This window comes from Polypterus senegalus, chromosome 17 (assembly GCF_016835505.1).
Source record: "Polypterus senegalus isolate Bchr_013 chromosome 17, ASM1683550v1, whole genome shotgun sequence".
Lineage (NCBI taxonomy): Eukaryota > Metazoa > Chordata > Cladistia > Polypteriformes > Polypteridae > Polypterus > Polypterus senegalus.
In genome coordinates this window covers 92199030-92222183 of record NC_053170.1, presented here as the reverse complement: position 1 = coordinate 92222183, position 23154 = coordinate 92199030, and the positions used below count along the sequence as shown (strand labels likewise).

General features: G+C 40.7%; 1 protein-coding gene across 1 annotated transcript in view; it reads right to left on the bottom strand.

Moving 5' to 3' along the window:
* Nucleotides 1–8408: 8408 nt before the first annotated feature.
* fam20a (FAM20A golgi associated secretory pathway pseudokinase) overlaps nucleotides 8409–23154 on the bottom strand; it is a 36890-nt gene continuing 22144 nt past the window's right edge. The window contains exons 5-11 of the mRNA XM_039739723.1: nucleotides 21344–21436; nucleotides 20883–20998; nucleotides 18896–19076; nucleotides 16255–16364; nucleotides 10749–10830; nucleotides 10611–10670; nucleotides 8409–10190 (exon numbers count right to left, since the gene is read on the bottom strand). Coding sequence (XP_039595657.1) covers nucleotides 9935–10190; nucleotides 10611–10670; nucleotides 10749–10830; nucleotides 16255–16364; nucleotides 18896–19076; nucleotides 20883–20998; nucleotides 21344–21436 — 898 coding nt within the window. The 3' untranslated portion in view covers nucleotides 8409–9934. The remainder of the gene's footprint in view (nucleotides 10191–10610; nucleotides 10671–10748; nucleotides 10831–16254; nucleotides 16365–18895; nucleotides 19077–20882; nucleotides 20999–21343; nucleotides 21437–23154) is intronic.

The window sequence follows — 23154 nt, the reverse complement described above, 5'->3', positions numbered from 1 at the left end:
AAAACTGAACTGACTTGCAGGGTGACAGACAGATGAACATCAACGGAAACCTCGCTGCTACGGAGCCGACATTCCAGTTTCTCCAGAGCACGGCGCCTCAAGGTGAGAGGGTCTCTTGAAAAATCCCTCATTCGTGCAACCTTAAAAAATCTTTTTAATATTGCTTTTCGTTGTTCTTGTTAATTATGTTTGTATATTGGACTGTATGATGTTATGTATATTGTTGTTTAGTGTCCTTGGGTACATGAAAAGGCGCTTTTAAATAAAATGTATTATTGTTGTTGTTGTTGTTATTAACAATGAAAGCCAAAATGCTACAACAGAATCCCACGAGCACTGATGACGACACAGGCAGGCGCGCTATACGCTTCCAATAAAAGACTCAAATGGAAAGCAGCATCGACAATTTGGAAAGGTGGTCGATCCGAATCTCTGCACAGAGGAGCTTGCATATAGGGTGGTCCAGATCTAATTATGCAGTTTTCATTACGCTATAACTTATTAAGTTTATTACATAGAAAATCGCCCGAAAAATCCCGGACCATCGAGAAGTGTGCGAACTGACAACATGAAGAATCGTCTTCGCGCCGAACTGGAATCGTCTCCGCATAAATCAAAGTCATCCAGACGATCTGGATCTGCATAATTAGATCTGAACCATCCTGTACTTCTCTCCCGTGTACCTAGCCCCCTTACACCTGCTCAGCGATTCACCTCATATCGCACGTCGGCCCCTTTATGTTCGGTTTAGACATTTAGACAGTGCTCTTGACCTTTACGAACTCATATTCCTGTAAATCTTTTAAATGTAGTTAAATATAAACGTATAATTCAATAAACAATGTATTGAAATCATGATGATAAATAAATAGGTATATTACTATATATTTGGACTTCAAACCCTGTAGTTGTCAAGTCATTCTTAGACCAGGGTTCCCGCTTGGCTGGAGACATGTCAGCGAGCACAGAGCGCAAGGCAGGAACAAACCCTGGACAGGACGCCATTCGAGCATCGCAAGGCGAAAACACACACACACGGGCCAATTTAGCATCGCCAATACACCTAACCTGCACGTCTTTGGACAGTGGGAGGAGCCTGGAGCTCCCTGTGGAAATACACAGAAACACGAGGAGAACATGCAGACTCCACACAGTCGAGGCCAACGATGGAAACCCTGGTCTTCTTACAGCGAGGTAGCTGCGCTACCACTGCGCCAGCGTACCGCCCAAAGCTAAAGTTATGGCTTTAAATAGCGCTACTGACCATATATGAGTGACCATGACCAAAACACTTCACCTGCCTGTACTCAGATTGGATAAAAAAATGTAATGCGATCGTAACTCAAATGAAATATTAAGTCACCTTGGATAAAGGCGTCATCCAAATAACAAGTAATAATAGACATGTTCTTAATAAACAGTAAATTATTTTATGGTGCGGTTAAGTTACAGTCAACGTTATGTCATTTACTTTATGCAGACTTGTAACTTTAAAAATACGTATGATAAAAACAAAAATTTAAAATGCACTTGCATGTTTTTCATCTGAAAGACGTTTTTAAATTAGGTACTTGAGAGTTTTAGTGAGAAATACCAGCAACCAAAAGTACAACTCAAACGGAATGAATAAGGTTGATTAAAAAAACTGATGGATGGAGAAATCGTCCCACAAATATATATATATACATATATATATACATATACATAACATACATATACCTGTATAAAGTGTGTAAGTGTGAAGACGATCCGTTTATTATTTATTTATTTATTATGCATTGATCAATCTGTTATATAGTGCCTATCTATCTATCTATCTATAGTGTCTTTCACATCTCTATCTATCTATCTATCTATCTATCTATCTATCTATCGTGTCTTTCACATCTCTATCTATCTATCTATAGTGTCTTTCACATCTCTTATATAATGCCTTTCAATTCTCTTTATCTATTATTTTTAAAGGGCGCCGCTTGTGATATATACGACTCCAAATGAGTGTCGGTCGCACACCCATTAATTGACCGCAAATATTACGATTTAAGAAAGTTGCTGGAGATGTTCTGGACAAGTTAAAACAGTTGAACCAAGCGTGCACTTGGCTATCGATTTGAAAGAACGAGGGGCAGATAACTGACCCGCTTCGGACCAGGAGACCTTGCGGACAGACAGCATTAAGGACGGACGTGAGCAGCACGTACTGCTGTCGGTTTCCACGAATAGGCGGTCGGCAGTGCCTACCTGGTGGTGCCTTCTTCACCTGCCACGGCAGCTCCTCTCTGTCTCCGTACACCTTTGAAATCCGCCCTTTTTATATTTTTAGACTTCCCACCAGGCAGCACATCCATCACTTCTGTTTCCTGCCCCGTTGTCGTGTTTCCCACCTGCTTCAGAATGTGTGTGCTGGGCGGCTATTCACGCAATTTCTTACATCCAGTAACTGGCCACTTTTGATTTGCGTATTTCTAATTTTTCAAGGAATTTCTGGGCGTGTCTCTGATAACCTTTTGATTAGTGCTCTTCACAACGGTGGATTTTTATGATTTCTGTTCAGTTTAAAGCGGGTATGCAGTTTAATTTTAATGATTATTAACTAGTCGAGCATTTCCATAAAGAAGGACTCTTCCTGCCTCTCTCCGAGTTTAACTCGTCCGTGCACTTCCCATAAATAACGCACCAGTCCTTTCCCCGCCTGACACCGGAATTCCCATCTGTCTTTCAACTGGCAATTCAGCAGTAAATGTTTAATCGGGATTTATGTATCTGTCAGTGAATTTTAAATCGCCTTCAGGGGCGCAGGTTCTGCAAAGGATGCGCGTTGCATGGTGAGCCCATAATCAGCCTGGTTTAATGTATTTGTCAATGCGGCCTAAACAGCACGTCGCTATGGCTTCAGAGAAAGCACACACCCCCTTCCCAAAAAAAACCTACAAACCGGGCCCATAGAGCACAAATGTACACCCCCGGATGAATTACATCGGGGGCCAAAAGAACAAGCTCCAAAACTACTCGACTCTGTGTGGTTATTTTTATTCTAGAAAGGCGCTATATGAATAAAATGTATTATTATTATTATTATTATTATTATTATTATTATTGCTGTTGTTGTTATTACGCGTATTGTTATTATTAACACGTTTCTTACCTGATTCTTTAGCCATTCACCTTTTTTGAATATCCACCCACTCGCTTTTTTTTTCATGGTTGTTTAAGGCAGAGCCCATACAGCAAATGAAGAGAGGAACAAATCCCAGACGGGTGGCCAGTCGTTTTCTAATTTTTCAAAATCCATTCGCCCGTCTTTTTTCTTGACACACAATTTCCGTTAAAGGGGCGCCTATCAAAAATTGTGATCATATACATTTTCTCGATCTGAACTAACTGAGTTAAATAACAATAATAATAATAATAATAATAATAATAATAATAATAATAAGCGTCGTCCTGGAAACAGATATCTACGAAGATCAAAAGCACCAAGCATGGCATGCACCGCACTGCTTGATGTAACATCTTACATTTCTGCGCGCTAACCGTCTTACCGTCTTCAGGTGCGTGAAGAACCGAATTAATCAGAAATCGCCGTTACAATTATTTTACTCAGCCTTTTGAATTAACAGACGTTTTTTCAGGGAGGTGAATACTAAGCAATCGATAATGAACTGATGTGTTTATTTGACACCTTCTTCACATTTCTGCCAACATTTTACTTTTTGGGGATCTTATTAAGTCGCTTATTAACATTCACGAACCAAATACTCCTCAATGGCGTGTTTAGAGCTGGCCTTCTTGCGTCTCTCACTTAAAATTATTCAACTATTTAAAGCCTTTGAGCTGCCTCCTCGTACCTCACCATATTAGAAGTTAGAGCCCCGCAAAGCGCGAGCAGACAAAAGAGGCCAGGGCCTCGCAGAGCTCTGGTCTGAAAACTGCCTCTTTTCTTTAGGGCATTCTTCCAGTTCGTCTCCCTTTTTTCTGTATGTGATATGCACCCCATGGTCGCCGTTCACAGCATGCGACATGGCGAGGATTAAACTCTAAATATTAAAAGTAAGCCCCCCGACCTCCCGCTCAATGCTGCAGCTCTCTAGACCTCCACTATAGTAACAAAGGCCGGATTGCCTTAACGTCTTGCTGGAATGTGAAATGTGAAAATAAAGTTGGGAAGCCTCAGCCAGCACGTCGTTCAAGTAATAAGCGCTCCAGCTCCACGACCCCTGATTCCATGTTCAGTTCTGGAGCAGGGGGCGGGTCTGCTAGGAAACTAATGAAGCTTAAGGCTCAGAGCCCCTAATCCTGGAGGGCGCCCAGAAGAGACTTTAATCGACATTGCTTGAAAAAGTTGGGTGTGTAATGCATGAAACGAGTTTTTATTTATTTAAATAACAATAATATAGTGTAATTAAAAAAAGAATAACGGTTAAAATAACAATTAAAAGGTTATTAAAATATTACGTAGGCTAAAAACGTTCAAATTAAGGATGTTTCCTTCTAAATATATCTCATATAAAATAATTATAATTAATTCAAAACTCTGTTAAAATTTGTATGTAAAAGTACTGTATTTATCTTAGGCTATAGCCATAATTTAAATAAATGAAAGCATATTTCATGGCTTGTGAAATGTAAATGGCAGTTTTTATTTATGCAAATAATCCTATAAAACCTTAAAATATACTAAGCCTGTAACACTATTACAATATAGTCAAAGTGAAAAGGTAATAAAATAGCGTCTGTATATGCAAACAGTAGATGGGGGCGTTGAAAAGGCAATCATAAGGATAGAAAGATGGAAATGCCTTTGTCCCAGGGGGAAATGTAACCTTTTACAGAAGCTCTTTAAATAATGAAATACATTATAGATAGATAAACAAATATCTACGGTACATGCACATTCGTCTCTGAACACACACACCAGAGAGCCTAAAAAGAAAGAAAACTCTGCTCTTGGAGCCCCAGATGCAGTGAGGCGCTATACAGGCCAAGGACCCGAGTCATGTTACCTGACACACTTCTGCTGAATGATTTGGTGGCTTAAAGTCCTCAGTGTTGGTGTGTCAGAGAAAGGATGTGAGGCATTGTTCACAATCCTCCTCTTCTACCTCTTGGGGGTCCAGAGCGCGCCCCATAATTGAACCTGTCCTTTTAATTAGTCTGTTAATTCAGTGGGGCTCTCTTAAATTAAAAATGGTAAAATTCTCTTCCTTTTTAGTCATTCTGGCACGTGTTCAGACCATATATGTGTCTGTGTGTGAGTGTATATATACACATCTATCTATCTATCTATCTATCTATCTATCTATCTATCTATCTATCTATCTATCTATCTATCTATCTATCTATCTATCTATCTATCTTATTGTATAGCACATTTCACTCTATCTATCTATCTATCTATCTATCTATCTATCTATCAATTGTCATATGCTTGTTATATGCTGTCGTATTTTTGTACATTTGCACAACTTTCATATTTTTGTATATTTGCACAATTACTATTTTTCTCTTTTAAAATCTTTATTGTACTAACTTTATTTCTCTTGTTGCACTGAACATGCCAATGACATAAGAATTTCCTTTGGGATGAATAAAGTTCTTATCTTATCTTATCTTATCTTATCTTATCTTATCTTATCTATCTATCTATCTATCTATCTATCTATCTATCTATCTATCTATCTATCTATCTATCTATCTAATCCTGCTGTCTATGCTAAAATTAAAATAAATTAAAATCTATCTATCTATCTATCTATCTATCTATCTATCTATCTATCTATCTATCTATCTATCTATCTATGTGCCCAGTGTCTCCCAAGGGACCAATGAGTCAAATCAGACTGTGTTCCCTTCGCCCTGCCTGCTCTGCTGCTATAGTAATCACTAGAAGTGGGCTCCTTAAGTTGACACGAATTTTGACATTTTTAGACACTACACCATTTATATTAGAAACGGCCAATCTCTGTTTGCCCTGCAGGAAACAAAGGTGAAATTGTAGATATTGTGCATGGTGACAGTCAATGACGGCATGTAGTTTGCACATTCGTCCCATGTCCCCATGAGATGCTCTCCAGGATTTTTGTTTCGTCTCCGACATCTGAAGGGCAAGCACCACCTGTGTGGAGACTGCATGTTCTTTTCAAGTACACATGGACTTTTCTCCAGCTTTTTCAGCTCTTCATGATACATGTAACTATTTCTACTCATGTGTCGTTATGTTTTTATTGATGTAAGGCTTACACAGGCACCATCAGGCTTATGGTGTGACTCCATTCAGGATGGGATGCCAGTTTTTTTTTTTTTTTGTATTGGCACACTTACTCACTCCCAGTACTTAATATTCTCCATCCCACTTAATCCACTTCATGTGCGCCTTGTTTCTGAACCATCTGGCAGCAAAGGACCAGAGACCAGTCCATCATAAGGAATATTTATGCACTTAGATCTGCCCAACACATGCATATTCAGTAACAGTTAATTCAGTTCAGTACTGCAGGGGGCAGAGCCTATCCCTGACAGCACTTGGCTCAATGCCGGAGCCATCCCAAGACAGGGTGTCAGTCTATCACAGCCTTCTCAATATACGCCATACTGGTTGATGAAGGTTTTCTTTATATGGTGCTATTAACAGCACAACACAACACGTGGAAGTGAGTGGCTCCTGCCATGGATAGGCTTTACTTCTCTGGCTGGTTGTTCTGCATTGGACACGAGGGGTCATAGACAAGTGGAGCAGAATTTTGGGAAATTAATGAAAGAACACATAAAACCAAACAAAAACACGCTGGTCAGTGAGTGAAAACTTCCATTTTATTTTCTTTCAATACAACAAAATCACAAAATAAATTAACAGCAAGAGAACATTCTGCATTGGGACAATCCATTTATTTACAACGAGCAATCGAGGAGATGGCCGAGTAAAAGCGACTAAGCAGAGCCTTTTCTTCACAGACTGTGTGGTGCCACTCATGTTTAGCGCTGGACAGGCCTATTTTTTTTCTGTCAAAACACTGTTGACGGATTTCAGGGGACTTCCTTTACTGTGGATGGTGGGCGTGGTGACCTCAGCACGTCACTGAGAGCCCGTTCACATCGAGCTCTTTTACAATCTAGCTGAAGAAGATGCCATCTCTGAAGAAAGGGCGCCCCCAGACTTGATAGAGATGATGCCCATCCACCCGCGATCTCAATCCAGGGTATCAAATTCTTTAGGCGCTTAAAACTAAGTGACCCACCGGCGACGGTAAAGGAGTACCCTTCTGGTCTGGCACTTCTTTTTGACTATGAGCAATGGTGTCTTTGCATTTCTGGTCCTCTAGTGGGCAGATCATACTGATCCCAGTGAAACAATTGCCCCTGCCCAAACTATGTAAACCACGGACGTGCGTTCAGGGGGAGGCAGTCATCATGAAAAGTAAAAAAGCTAATGATAACATAAAATAAATGTGTCCATTGGCCTGTGCTATAAATTTGTTTTCTGTATGAATCCAATAATTTTTATAGTCAAAACGCATTTACGCATTTACGCATTTCCTGTTCAAATACAGGGGAGAAACGCGAGGTGCGGTAGCGACGAGACTCTCCTCATCGGACTGCGCTCTCTGTCACACGCTGACGGGGTTGATGCCTGCAGTTGGCGCTGCCTGTTGCTGTCTCTCTGTATGTCGCCAATATAATGTTTGCAGATACGTTTATTATGCACGCTGACTTTCCACAGTCTGGCTAATCTCTTTAACGAATGTGTGTGACATATCTAGTCTCGCTGATCCGACATAAAACCGCAGAGAAAAGGCAGACAGTACCGTGGCGCCCTGAAGGGGGCGCATGTGAGCCCAACAGGTGCTCGTCGCTGCTGCTCTTCTACGCAGAGGCGCCGATAAGTTGGCGATATCAGAAAGTCAAGTGCACTGCAGCGGTCCTGTCCGTTTATTTTTATTTTTTATTCCAAATGACTTCCAAAAAGACTTTTAAAACGAAAGGAAAATAAGGAGGATTTTTACAAGAAAGTGATTTTCGTGGAGAAGGATAGGCGCATGGACTTCATTTACAAATAACGATAAGACCAATAAACGATTTTCACTTTTATAAATAATGGGATCAGACTAGGAAAGAAAAAATCCAAGATTTAAAAACTAAATTTTGACCTTAAATAAAATATTCTTTCTTGTTGTCCTTTTGTTGAAAAGTCTGTATTAAAACTGATTAAAGTATCAGAATTAAAAGCTTTTAAAAACAACTAAACATTTCAATTAAGTTCAAAAACTAAGGATCTGCACTGGTATCCCGAAAGTTGCTGGTTCAAATCCCCGTCAGTGCCAAAAGAGATCCTACTCTGCTGGGCCCTTGAGCAAGGCCATTAACCTGTAATTGCTCCAGGGGCGCGCGCTGTACAATGGCTGACCCTGCGCTCTGACCCCAAGGGGTATGCGAAAACTAACAAATTCCTAATACAAGAAATTGTATAAGGCGAAATAAAGAACAAAAAAAAATGGAAATCCGTTTTTTATGTACACCACCCTGTACTTTCATGTGTACTGAATGAGTGTGAATTGTGGAATTGCAACTGCAAATTTAGAGCACATGGAGGGTGAGGAGCAAAGGCGCTCAGTCCGCTGTAAATGTAGCGTTCTTTCTTAGACAAATATGAACTTTAGCTATGTGTGTGTAAAGAATGCTGAGGAGATATGAAACAAAACCAGTAGTCAGTGTGCATGCTCCCAATTGAATAGTGAAGAAGCTATTCTTTTGGGTTCATATATTTGTAAATCTGACTCTGATGGAGTCACCAGCCATGAACCTCACCGCACGTCACTGGTGCAAATGGTTTCTGTTTCAGTGTTAGAAGGTTCACTATGAAACATTATCAGTTCTAAAAATCAATGACTGTGTTTCTGAACTAAAGACCACTCCTCTGACTCAAAATGCATTTTCCGCTTTTGAAGATCACTGTGAGACTCCTGTGATGAAAGGGTATCCCACTGCTGCCACCAATGTAACCACAATAAACCACACAACTTCATCTAAGCAAACAAATCAATGAGCTGAGACTGCCAGCTCAGATGACCAATAGAGATGCTTAGCCTTTTGTAACAAATGCCAGTGCAGTCACCAAAGTGAGAAGATGCAGCTTATAACAAGTAGTTTACGTTTATCCTAGTATTCAAAATTATAGCCTGCTGAGTTTAAGAATCATTCCTCTGGCCCATTAGGCTGTTTAGTCTGTTGGCCATGTGTATAGTGGCAAGGTCACACTGATCCTTTGATGGTGACTTCTGACAACAGTATAACAGTCTTCAGCTGACAGCTGCCACAAACCATTCAATTGTACCCTGGTGTTCAAAATATATTTTCTAGTCATCTGAATTAAAGGAATGTTCATCTGGTCCCTTTGTGGTGAATGGCAATCCCATTGTAAACACCAGTGTAGCAGGCATCAGCCCTCAGACTCCATTCTCTTTTCCCAAAGCTTCTTAAGTTAAAGGAATATTCTGTAGGCTGCATTTGCGGACCGATGTGTAAATGCCAACCTTATTGTCTTGTTGCAATACTTTTTTTAGAGTGAAGAATTTTTAGCTCCTATGTGGGGGATGGGGGGGGATTGAATTGAAAAAAAAAAAAGATGGAATAAAAAGCAGCAGGAGCTGCATGACAGCAAATCAGCTGACCCTGAATTCTTTCAAGACTTTTTGTGAGGGTTTCCTCCAGGACCTCAGGTCACTCTGAGTGACCCCTTGTGTGGCAGAACGTGCCCTGCTTGAGGTGGGTCTTCTGACACTGCTTGGGAATGGTCCTGGTTCGCTTGGAAAAGGATTCAGGAAAAGAATAACTGGATCTCAATCTTGCTCCTTCTTTATAGGTGGCACAATCAGTTTTGCCCCTCTGTAGGAATTATGGTAGATTCGTTTTGCCCGCTGCCATTATGCCCACTGGAGCGCTATCTTTTGGTAGTATTGGTGGACTTCTGCGTTTCAATTATGTCTTCTGCGACCACGTGGGCCTCCCCATACTTCTTGACGCATTTCTGCACCATTTTAAGGATGCGTAGGAGGCGGCGGTCCAGCGCTTGAAGGTGGGGCTCCGTTAAGACAGGCTGGAGAGGGTCGTCCAGAAGTGACTCTCGCATCACATCGCTCAGCCTGAACTGGGGCCGAGACAGCAGCCTTAGACGAAGCAGCGTGGATCTCTTGACTCTGCAAGACAGAAAAATTAAGGAGACATTTGATCATTGCACAGGGGACATGTGTGCCATCAGGAGATAGCGCCGAGAAGGCGAAAAAATGGCTTTATCCGATTTGTATTAAAGGGGTCTTACAAGTGTTACAAGTCTTACAAGGGTACAAATCAATAGTTCCTGTGGGGTAACCCGGCCGCTTGGGGATTCCTTCATAAGGTAGGGCAGTAGGCGAAATGCAGCATCACCCAGAAGGAAAAAAGTGGCCACAAGCACCTCTACATCGAATAATAATAATAATAATAATAATAATAATAATAATAATAATAATAATAATAAATCCGTCCAAGCTCTCTCCCCTCTCTCTCTCGGACCCCTTTACCCCCCAAACCCGCCCCCCATACTATACTACAGTATACTCTTCCTTATTCATACTTACATGCAACACTGGGACAAAGGCGCCAAGATGGAAATTTCATCTTGGGAGTGCTTCCCGAATCTGAAATACAAATTTTACAAGAAGTCACGCACATGCAGGCAGCGGTCTATTGTGTGGCAGAGAGAAGAAGCTGCTTACCCTCGGGCGTTGTCAAAGTGGAGTAGAAAGCCGTCGTCTCCAAACTTTTTAAAGATCTCGTAGTGGTGGCGATCCATGTTCCCTAATGAAAGTAAAAGGAGACTTACTTTACTGAAAGAGCTTGCGCGCTCTGAGCGCTAAGCCTGTCTAAACGCTGCACTATCGAGTCGCCAGCAGAGGGCAGCACGTCTACGTCGATCCGAATCAGCATTTCGAGATGCCCTCAATATGCACTTTGAGACATCTTAAAATGAATAACAGATATCCGACCAGGCGTCGCATTCAAAGATAGATTATATATAGACTGTAAAATTCGCCAGATTTAATTTAACTGTTCCCAAACACACGTACTTATGGTATTCAGTTTAACCCAGACGCTTTTACAATGTATTGTTAGATATTTCGAAAGCATTTCAAGTTATCGTCATATGATAACGCAGGGTACTTTTGAGATATTTGAAATGCATATCTTGAATGTACTTTGTGTGCAATCTGAGACATCTGATTTGCAACTCAAGACGCTATATTTTAAAAAGATGTGATGTAGAATTGCCACCGTTTTCAATAGAACCTCTTTTCATTTTAAGATATCTCGAAATGCATTTCAGATACTTTAAAATTATCAGCTCTCTTAATAATAATGGCGCCAAAGCGTTATTTTAGACTCACGCCATAATGGAACTGGTTTTGGTTCTCAAACGAACCATCCATGTGAAGGTTATACTAGGACCCGTAACGGGCTCCATAAATAGCCATGAAGAGATAGATAGATAGATAGATAGATAGATAGATAGATAGATAGATAGATAGATAGATAGATAGATAGATAGGAAAGGCACTATATAACAGATTGGTTAATAGATGAAATTCTAGATAGAGAGAGCCTCTTTATACACACAAAACACATAATAAGATATATTTATAAGACGGTTTGTTCATACATCAGTTTTTTACTTAGCTTTACTCAGTCCGTTTGAGCTGTACATTTGGGTCCTGCTATGTCTTTGAAGGACGTTCACTAAAACCTAATCTAAAAAATTCTTTCAAATTAAAAACATGCAAATGCGTTTTCAATTTGTGTTTTTACTCTTTTTCATATTTTAAAAATTATAGGTCTTTGTGCAGTAAAAGACCATATCTTGGCCGCACCTATAATTTACCGTCTATCTAACCTATCTAATCTTACTTGTTATTTGTCAGACGCCTTTATCCAAGGCGATTTACAACATTTTCGATTTCTCAGATTGAGATTTCTCGTTGGTTGGATGGGCGGGCTTTATACTGGAGAGTTTGACAACCAAATGAACCAATGAATGTTCATCCAAAAGTGCAATACAGTATGTACATTTTTGGGACGATGAAGGAAGACGCTCCTTTTGAACTTCACAAATAAAAAAGAAGCTCGGCTGTCTGATAGATTGTTTTTTACATATAATAATAGAATGGAAAAAATAAGTCAAGGTCAGTAACTGCTGCTGAACTCGCCGTAGCTGTTCATTTCGAAAAACGACGTTTCGTCAGGCCGCATGCTATTGGCTGTCAGAAAAAGGGGCGGGGCGAGCACAACTCCGTTGGAAGATCGGAACTCAGTCGGTGAATGTGACATGGGCTCCAATAAGCGATCGTGTAATGTGACATGATGCAGCGGCTGCGATCGGCAAATCTGACATAACCCACGACAGAAAGTCGCGTGATGTGACATCGGCTTATGAATGAAGAAGACTACCATTTTCTGGTTCAATATATACTTCAAATAATGCTCTGAGCATCAAAAAATACTTATGCCATAAAATAAACGTTAAAAAGTTTGTTTTTTCCCCCAAAGTGGCGTTTTTCACTGAATCTGGTTTGTGGTAGAGAAATTTCAATTTCGGAAATAGATTCACTTCACATAATTCAATATAGTAGGCTCATTTTTTTACACTGGGGTTAGCGTAGCAGAGGATTATGGGGTGGGCGGGAGAAGCAGCCGGCGCTGAGAGAGCGGGATACTGACGCGTGACGTCACTGATCAGCGGACGCCTGCAAACCCCATTGCGAATGTGTTCGGTTTCAGTTCGTTGTGGACATTCGTACAAATATGTAAGTCCTTATTTCTCTACAATTCTCGTCAATTCATTAATGTTTAATGGCGTTAAGCACTGCCTCTTTGTGTAATGGTCATTTTTTTTAATTTACTGATAAACCGGCATCAGCTTAGTATCTAATGATGCCAACTTTCTCAGTGTGTTCAGTAGTAGGCCCTTCCAACTTTAAAAGAAATATTTACTTTAATTCAACCATCACCGTTATGAATTGTGCGCTGTGTTAACTTGCAGACAAGAAATGCCAGTTTAAAACGTTGCAAATTTGATGTGAATTACTTTAGAAGTGGGAACTCCTGGTCTGGCAAAATGAAATTAGCTGGTAAAAATACTTAAAAACTAGCCATGTGCGCCCAACTACGTTGCGCGTGTTAAAGTTGTCTGTGAAGGGCTCCCTGTTTAAACGCCACTGGCAGTTGTGATCTGGGCCCTTCGTCACACAGCATTATGATTTTTTATAAGGGAAACAAAATTACAAAAGAAAACCCTTGGACATTGATTGGATAGGGACGGCCTACTCGGAATCACTGTCCGAATCGTAATTATGTGCTGGTGTAGGAGCATTTCTGCTTCTGTCCGTTCACAGTCCGTCTCGTTTTCACAACGCTGTCGTTTCCTCTCACGATGTCTTCTCAACCTTTCTCCAATCTCGCAGGTTGCTTTGTGGCAATCCAAAGAGTAAGGCAATATACACGGAGCAATGGTTATAAAAGGGGGACACATAGGTATCGAGGCTCTTTAAAGCATAAAAAGGGATCACTTCACTGACATGTGAGCAAGCCACAGTACAACTGTGAGACACGCAGCACTCGCCGGCTACAACGTAACTATAATCATTTCGAACGGCTGTTATGTTGTCATTCATTTTACCCACTGTCTTTCTTTCATTCATATGTTACGTAGGCACGTACCTTTTATCTTCGGCAATCTCATTCTCTAACCAGGCCACAGGAGCTAACCAGCGTAACACTGCCCACCACCCCTTTCGTTATTCCGGCACATTGTTGACATCCGTGAGTAACAACAACGTACTAAACTGGAAGGTGGTCTACGCATGCGTGGAATTCGCGGACAAACAAAGATCAAGATCTAAATGAAGATTATATATAAAGATTAGTTAATTTAAAGCCCAACAATTTGTTTAGTTTGAATGTCAGTGTTTTGAGGTGTGACTGGAGTACTACAGTCTTTAGTAGTATAAGCCTGGAGGAGATTCTTAATGCAATGCCTGTTTTAGCTGTCTCTCTACTGCCATCAAGTGCTTCTTCTAATTCATTCGCGGACAAACAAAGATCAAGATCCAAATGAAGATTATATATAGAGATGGATGTAAATGGGTTTCTGTAGACTATTTCAGAATGTAAAAATATGGGAGTATGCACTGTAACGTTGCGGCATTAGGGGTTGTGGAGCCACGGCCTAACCAGATGTTGTGCAAAGTAAGGCATACAGTATAAGCTTCCCTCAGCAATTTAACTTATTATTAAAACGTTTATGACAACCTTCAGCTTTGTCTTGTTACACAATTTTTCCAGCCTCCATATGCTTAATCTGATTATTTATCTAGAAAAGTCTTGCTTCTTGCAGCATTTGAAGTTTTCTTTGTGCTCGCTGTGCAGCTTGAACTGAACTGGCCGGTTTAGTATTGTGTCTTGATGGTCATTGCCCTTATTAAAATGAGGACCGCCTGCTACTGTGTTGTGTGTTTTTTTTTTGTTTTTTTTTTAAATTGTCGTGTTGGTGGTCTGAGTCAAGGCCATGCAGCACACGCTAGCAAGGAGTAAGTAGTGTTGAGCCTACATGGATGAATTTACTTTGCCTTAAATTTGGTGAACGTCCAGAAGAGTTCAGGTGAAATCAGTTGAAGTCCATGCGAGAAGGAGAATCTAATTTACAGTAAAACCCAGCAGCACGAATTTCATTCATCCTGGAAAGCTGGTTGTGACCTGAGTTGGTCGTGGACTGGGGCAATTTATCCCCTAAGAAATAATGAAAATGGAATGAATCCGTTCCATGCCCCCAATACCCAGAATTGAATTTTCTGCATATTAAAATATTGTTTTATGGAAAAACACATGAATAAAGAATAAATTGTACACTGCAAGAGATTGACATAAGAATAAGCATAGCACAGCCTACACAATTGACATTAATAAAGAAAATTTACTGTAAGAGGACATTCCCTATAAGCCAGAGGAGGCCTAGGGCTGACCAACCCCACGTGGGGCCGGTTACTTCAAACGCTGTTATTGGTATGTATGGACTGTATAAACTTATGCGCAAATTTAATAAAAACAATATTAACATACAGTCAGAGCCGGAGGTGGCAGAGTTAAAGATGCTAAGATTTGCATTGGGTGTGACGAGGATGGACACGATTAAAAATGAGGACGTTAGAGGGTCAGCTCAGGTGGGACGGTTTGGTGACAAAGTCAGAGAGATGAGCTTGAGCTGGTTTGGACATGTGCAGAGAAGAGACGCTGGGTATATTGGGAGAGGGGTGCTAAGGATAGAGCTGCCAGGGAAGAGGACAAGAGGAAGGCCTAAGAGAAGGTTTATGAATGTGGTGAGAGAGGACATGTATGTGGTGGGTGCGATAGAGCAAGATGATGAGGACAGAAAAATATGGAAGAAGATGATCTGCTGTGGCAAACCCTAATGGGAACAACCGAAAGAAGAAGGTCGGATTTTCTCATTACAGTATTCAGTTAAATTTTTGCAAGATAACACTCAGACTTTATCAAAATATAACTGCACACAGAAGGGAAAATTCTGCGGTGATCCTACCGGAATTTGCATGCCTAAAACACAACAGCATCTACTCTTGACCAATGTTTTGTTTTAATTTAACCTTTGATATTTACTGTTGCTTGTACAACAATTTTTTTTTTTAATTTCTGGAGTTGTCATGTAACACTGGCCATTCACCCAAATCAGTATTACAGAATAAAAGAATAAAAAAAAACTGCTCAGACAAATTTGGCATTTTTGCAGTCAAATTGTGTTTGAAGCAATAGGATACACTTTTGGGAGCTCTAGTATTCAAAAAAACATGCAGGTTAGGTGGACTGGTGATGCTGTTAAATTGGCCTGTGTGTGCGTGTGTGTTCACCCTGTGATAGGCTGGCGGCTCGTCCAGGTGATGTTACTGCTGATGATTGCTGGGATAGTTGCCAGCTTCCTTACACCCCCACCCTGGATAACCAGGTTGAGAAAATGGAAGGATAGATGATAACACTTTAAATGTATTTAGATTGCTGTCTATTTTCACAATAAAATTACAGCCTATCATGAATTTTTTTTTTAATGCAGACTGAATTCGCTAGTCAACATAAATGTTGTGTTTCTTCCAAAAACTGTATTAACTGCATTAGGGGAAAATTTAAAGAAATTAATCTTAAAAAGAAGCGATTTCCACTTACCAATTAAAAAGTCGAATATTGCCATGTCAATGATATTCAGCAGCCTGTTTCCAGAATTGTATGGGTAGAGCTGCTTGACTGTGTCACAGTAGAATGGGTTCACCTCCCACCTGCAGAGACAATGATGAGTGATGGCAATGAAAAATTGGACTTTTTAACAGTTGAATGTTTGAACAGTATTTTACATGCCTTACAAATATCAAATAGGCCTACCTATCCTACACAGGAAACTATTTTGAGATACAGTGCATCCGGAAAGTATTCACAGCGCATCACTTTTTCCACATTTTATGATGTTACAGCCTTATTCTAAAATGAATTAAATAATTTTTTTTCCTCAGAATTCTACACACAACACCCCATAATGACAATGTGAAAAAAGTTTACTTGAGATTTGTACAAATTTATTAAAAAAAAAAAAAAAATTGAGAAATCCCATGTACATAAGTATTCACAGCCTTTGTCATGAAGCTCCAAATTGAGCTCAGGTGCATCCTGTTTCCCCTGATCATCCTTGAGATGTTTCTGCAGCTTCATTGGAGTCCACCTGTGGTCAATTCAGTTGATTGGACATGATTTGGAAAGGCACACACCTGTCTATAGAAGGTCCCACAGTTGACAGTTCATGTCAGAGCACAAACCAAGCATGAAGTCAAAGGAATTGTCTGTAGACCTCCGAGACAGGATTGTCTCGAGGCACAAATCTGGGGAAGGTTACAGAAAATTTTCTGCTGCTTTGAAGGTCCCAATGAGCACAGTGGCCTCCATCATCCGTAAGTGGAAGAAGTTCGAAACCACCAGGACTCTTCCTAGAGCTGGCCGGCCATCTAAACTGAGCGATCAGGGGAGAAGGGCCTTAGTCAGGGAGGTGACCAAGAACCCAATGGTCACTCTGTCAGAGATCCAGAGGTCTTCTATGGAGAGAGAAGAACCTTCCAGAAGGACAACCATCTGTGCAGCAATCCACCAATCAGGCCTGTATGGTAGAGTGGCCAGACGGAAGCCACTCCTTAGTAAAAGGCACATGGCAGCCCGCCTGAGTTTGCCAAAAGGCACCTGAAGGACTCTCAGACCATGAGAAACAAAATTCTCTGGTCTGATGAGACAAAGATTGAACTCTTTGGTGTGAATGCAAGGCGTCACGTTTGGAGGAAACCAGGCACCGCTCATCACCAGGCCAATACCATCCCTACAGTGAAGCATGGTGGTGGCAGCATCATGCTGTGGGAATGGAACTGAGAGACTAGTCAGGATAAAGGGAAAGATCACTGCAGCAATGTACAGAGACATCCTGGATGAAAACCTGCTCCAGAGCGCTCTTGACCTCAGACTGTTCATCTTTCAGCCGGACAACGACCCTAAGCACACAGCCAAGATATCAAAGGAGTGGCTTCAGGACAACTCTGTGAATGTCCTTGAGTGGCCCAGCCAGAGCCCAGACTTGAATCTGATTGAACATCTCTGGAGAGATCTTAAAATGGCTGTGCACCGACGCTTCCCATCCAACCTGATGGAGCTTGAGAGGTGCTGCAAAGAGGAATGGGCGAAACTGGCCAAGGATAGGTGTGCCAAGCTTGTGGCATCATATTCAAAAAGACTTGAGGCTGTAATTGCTGCCAAAGGTGCATCAACAAAGTATTGAGCAAAGGCTGTGAATACTTAGGTACACGTGGTTTCTCAGTTTTTTAATTTTTAATAAATTTGCAAAAACCTCAAGTAAACTTTTTTCACGTTGTCATTATGGGGTGTTGTGTGTAGAATTCTGAGGAAAAAAATGAATTTAATCCATTTTGGAATAAGGCTGTAACATAACAAAATGTGGAAAAAGTGATGCGCCGTGAATACTTTCCGGATGCACTGTATCTGGAAACACAGTTAGGACGTATACATGCTGTATGTTTTACTTATATGAAAATGATGTTGAGATATCTTCTTGTATTTTTGAGACTTGATGCAGGCAGATGTCACACAGAATCATAAGACATGTTGCCAGTAAAGTGGATTCATCAGATGTCGGACACCTGGTCATTGCGCCTTCTGGCAAGTCACAGTACTAGGTGAATATCCATTGGGAACACTTGTAAACACTTTTGTAACTCTGCATTTGAGACAAATATTGTGTGTTTGGAGTGTAAAGAGTAATGCTGAGTAATTATCCTACTCAGTGTAGAAGAAGTATTGTTAGCTCCGGGATTGATTTCTGCCGAAGTGCACAGAGCTGTGAGAAGGTTCTAAGGGATGCAGAGGGTTCGTAATATGTTCCTAGGTACACATCCGTTCATTGGTAGAGTTGCCAGTTTTACAATTTGCCAGTCATCCCCTAGATGCCCCACACAATGCGGATCAACTTGTCTTCATCAAAAAGCCTGCAAGTTTATGGACCATGGGTGGAAACCCAAGTTCTTGCACCCTGAACAGTGAATGGTATATTTAATGGGGGAAAGTTAGTAATGAATTATGTCATATGTGCTCATAGTCTTAGGCCTGCTTGGTTTATCTCAAATAATTTTTTTATATACTTTTATTAATCCCTGAGGACAAATTGCCTTTTTGCATGACCTTTGGAGGTCAAAGTGCAAAGTCTGCCATTGTATAGCACCTTTTAATAAATATAATAAAAAAAAAATCGAGAAGGGCTTACTCTTGTTTCCCAGTAAAGGTGTAGGATCTGATCCAGGGGTTAGGGATGGAGAAGCGAGGTGCCATGGTGAGTCCTGGCAGATAGGCAGACAGCGACCCCTCAACTATGTCTGGGTTACCACACACTGCATATTCGGTTTTGCACACATACAGGCACTTTGCAAAGAAACACATGTTGTTTGCTGTCAGGAGTGGGAATACAAATGAGACAACAAGAGAATACATTGCAATTAAAATTTTACAAAATCTGACCAGGTGGCATGGTTGTAGTGTGTTTACTGCTGCTGCCTCACTGATCCAGCATCCTGGGTTCAAATGCTGCTCCCGGTTTTTGCCCGGCTGGTGTTTGTATGTTCCCTGGCATCCTCGCGCATCATAGAGATGTGTGTTAGGTTAATTGGCAACAGTATGAGCAGAACTGGCTCCCTGTGTAGGGCTGGTTCCTGTCTTTTGGCAGATGCTGCTAGAAAAGGCCTCGGTCCCCCAAACTTGAGCTTGAGAATGTGATTTTAAGTTAAATTGATTTGAGTTTAAGTTCAAATATGTTTAAGAAGGCTTGTTTGCAGTCTCATGATAATAAGTTTCCCTCAGCTGGAGACTTGCATTTAATGATCCCTCAGATAGTCTGTTATTTTTTGTTTTAACACCATTTTGATACCCTTCTGCCTGTTGATGTTCAGCATGATCTGAATAAAACAAAGCCTTCCAAGGGGGTTCCATCAAATTATGTTTGTCAGTCCATTGCCTGGAGCAACACTTAAATGGCTGTACCTGCTTTGCAGTGTTCATTGAGCAGGTCTGTTTATCTTGTACAGTGTGGCCTCCTAGTGGCAAGTGCCTTAAACTGTAATGTGGTTTTCTCTGCTTCTCTTTGGTCCTAAACAAGTGTTTTGGTTCCATTCATTGCAGGACATGGATAAATATGTGTAACTACTGATGCAATCCACTGTCACTATCTGAGCTGTCTTTAATTGTGGTTGAATGTTGAATTTACCAAAAGACAATTGGGGGAAAAATGAGGGATTTCAGTCCTGAAATTATCCAAGAATTAGGCCCTGTGAGACAATTCACCATCATGCCACCTCGCGCTAGTAAATTTGTCCATTTTGTTAAATTATTTTTTTTTGGAAAGCTTGGCTGCATTAAGCCATTTATTGTCCAACAGCATTAGTCACCAGGCAATAACCAGCTGTAAACAGGAGGCACACTTCCCACTCACAGTGCGCTAATTTAAAAATTGCCTACTATCCTGGGATGAATGTTTTGTCTAATAGGAAGAAAGAAGAGTGCCCAACAAAAACATAGTTTGACAGTGTTAACTTCAGAGACAGTACCAAGTTTTGGAAATAAACTTACGCTCCTGACACTATGAGGCAGCTAAATAAGATTCAACTAAAAGGCCACTTTTGTGTGCAATGCTTTCATCCATTTATTTTATGAATCTTGCAGGGTCACATGGAGCCAGAAGACTATGCTATCTAAATTAGGTGCTGTGCAACAGCTGTCTCTGGCAGGGGCACACTCCATGGCAGAGAAACCCATTCACAGCAGGCCAGTTTACATTCAACATGCAACTTAACTTGCAATGTGGGAGTAAATATACATGGCTATGGCAGGAATGGGAATATCCACAAATTGGTACTGAGCAGGTCTAAAGTCACCAGTCAGCTTAACATGGATTGTGGGAGGAATCCACTGTTCCTAGAGATGACATACATGGACATGGAACATATGTGCAAACTTCACACTAGGCAAGAAACTGAACCCAAGTCCCTGGAGCTGTGAAGCAGTAGGATTAAACTCTGGGCCACCATGCTGCCCCACATCAGTCGTAATTAAACTGATGTCTGTGGCAAAGCTCTGTCTGAGGAGCAACACACTTCCCTGAAGGTCAACACAATCATGTTGCTCCTTACAAACCAATGTTTCCTTTTATCTGATTCACCTTCAGAAACATGAGACTCCTCTCATCACTTTGGGCTCTTTACCTGGTGATGTGAAAAATACACTCTTCAGATCCTCATTCCGAGTGGTTTCCAGAATTTCTTTGGTGATGTTAATAAACCTCCCCACCACTGGGGGCACCCTCCGGAAATCTAGAATCCTGCATAATGAGATAAGATAAGAAATTTGTGTGTAGGAAGTTCTTCCCATTTTTCCCTTCTTTTTTCTGGCAGATGCCTTGACAGCAGGTGACATCCTGCATCTTTGACACCATGGAGCATTGAAAGAATTGTGCTCATACTATCTATCTCCATACCAACTCAACCCCATCAGTGGAGCAGACAGACCAGGTGGTCTCAAACTCTCCATTGAAGGCCTAATAATCAAGCTGTCAGTTGGTATATACTTCTGGAACAGCAAGCACTTGTGAAGCAGCTGGCTTTCATGCATAATCATCAGGTTTAAAATAGTTTTTTGACATGTTGAGAATTGTGCATCTCCTTACCGGTCTAGATGGAAAGCAGCAATTTCAGCATTGTGCCTTTGGAAATCTACAAAGTAGAAGAAGTCCTCTGGCGTTTCCTCATCTCTCTCTTGTCTGCGGATGTAAAGGAAACAAAATGTTTAAAAAATGGAGAAACTCTTGTCTTGTCACGTACAGAAGTGCAACATTAACAAAAGGAGTTGGCAATCCTCTTTAATAAAACCCCTATGTGCGTCCAGGTGTCCGTGTGTGTGTCTTGTGGCGTGTGACCCCGCGCATGCGCACTTCACCAGGTGTTCAGTCTCTTCCTGTGCATTCGCTGTGCAGACACACACACACACAGGCGCATGAGAGACAGGCGCGCACGGGACACACACACACAGGTGTGCGCGTGCATTGTTGCAATGTTACTTTTCTTGGTTGTTTATTAAATTTTCAAATGTTCATTTTTTTCCCTGTGCTTAAAACTCATTAAAAAAAAGTGTTTTTAGCGATCAAGTCGTAAGGCTATAGCGCAAACTCTTCCAGTCTTAGTTTTCTCAGTTGTTCAAGGTTTTCTTACTGTTATTCAATGTTTTTACATTTAGTTTACTATTACGCTGTGCATTCAGTGGTATAATTAACTATATTTGTGCTTAAAAACGTAAAATAAATATATATTTACATACAGTTCATACGGTCTGGAATGGATTAATTGTATTTACATACAATCCTATGGGGGAAATTACTTCGGTTCACGACCAAATCGGGTTAGAACCAGAGTTTTGAAACGAATTATGGTCGTGAGCGGAGGTTCCACTCTATTACTGTCATACAAAATTACAGGCATTTTACGGATATACAAACCAGTATTACTGAGAGAGAAAATTAAAGGCACACAATACAGTGATGTATATTACAGCTACATACAAGGTCCCTTGCCATTTAATATAGACTGTTCATACAAATGTTTATGCACTACTGTTCTAGCGCCCGTTATTGTAACGGGCTTAATGTCTAGTAGTTTCATATCCTGCTTTTCATTAACTTTGTATGTAGGGCATTCATGTTTCATCCTTTAGAGTGGCCGCTGCCTCAGCTCATGTCAGTTCTTCACAGGGTACTCCTGCTTTCCTCACTTTCAAAGATGTGTGTGTGTGAATCTGCAACACTAAATTGGCATCCTTTGGGTTTACCGAGGACATTTAAATAAGTGTTAACTCTGAAGGACAAGTGTTGGTCTCCAGTCTGTGCCCAGTGCAGCCAGTATAGGAACTGTCTCTCCACTATCCTTAAATGGATAAGCAGGTTAAAAAAAATGGAACCAATAGGTGCTATATAGAAAGCCACAATGTGCTGATAGTTCCTCACAATTGCTAAGGTGACATTGGGGGTCATAGGGCTTTATCAGATTTGTTTGTTTTTGTCAGAAATTCCATTTTATATTTTCTTTCACAGTTTTGGTTTGCTCTTTTTTTTTTTTTTTTTAAATATGTGGATTTTTACCCGTAAAAAGTATGTGTAGTCTAGTGGTTCTCAAACTCAATCCTGGAGATCACGTGTGTCTTCAGGTTTTGTTCTTAACTGGACTCCTACCTTAATTATGCAATCTGTTATGTCCCAATTTTTGTGTTTTGGGAACAATGTCAAAATTACAAAACTAAATTTGATCATTTTAATTTTGAATGTATAAAGCGTTTATGCATGTTTTATGTGGATTACTTATTGTTTTTTTTTTTTTAAATTGGGTCTTTAAGCTTTTTTGTCATAATTTTCATTCTGCTTTTTGAGATGTTCTTTTTAGTTGATTATATACGAATGCACACATCAGTGGGTCTGACATTGAAGTAGCT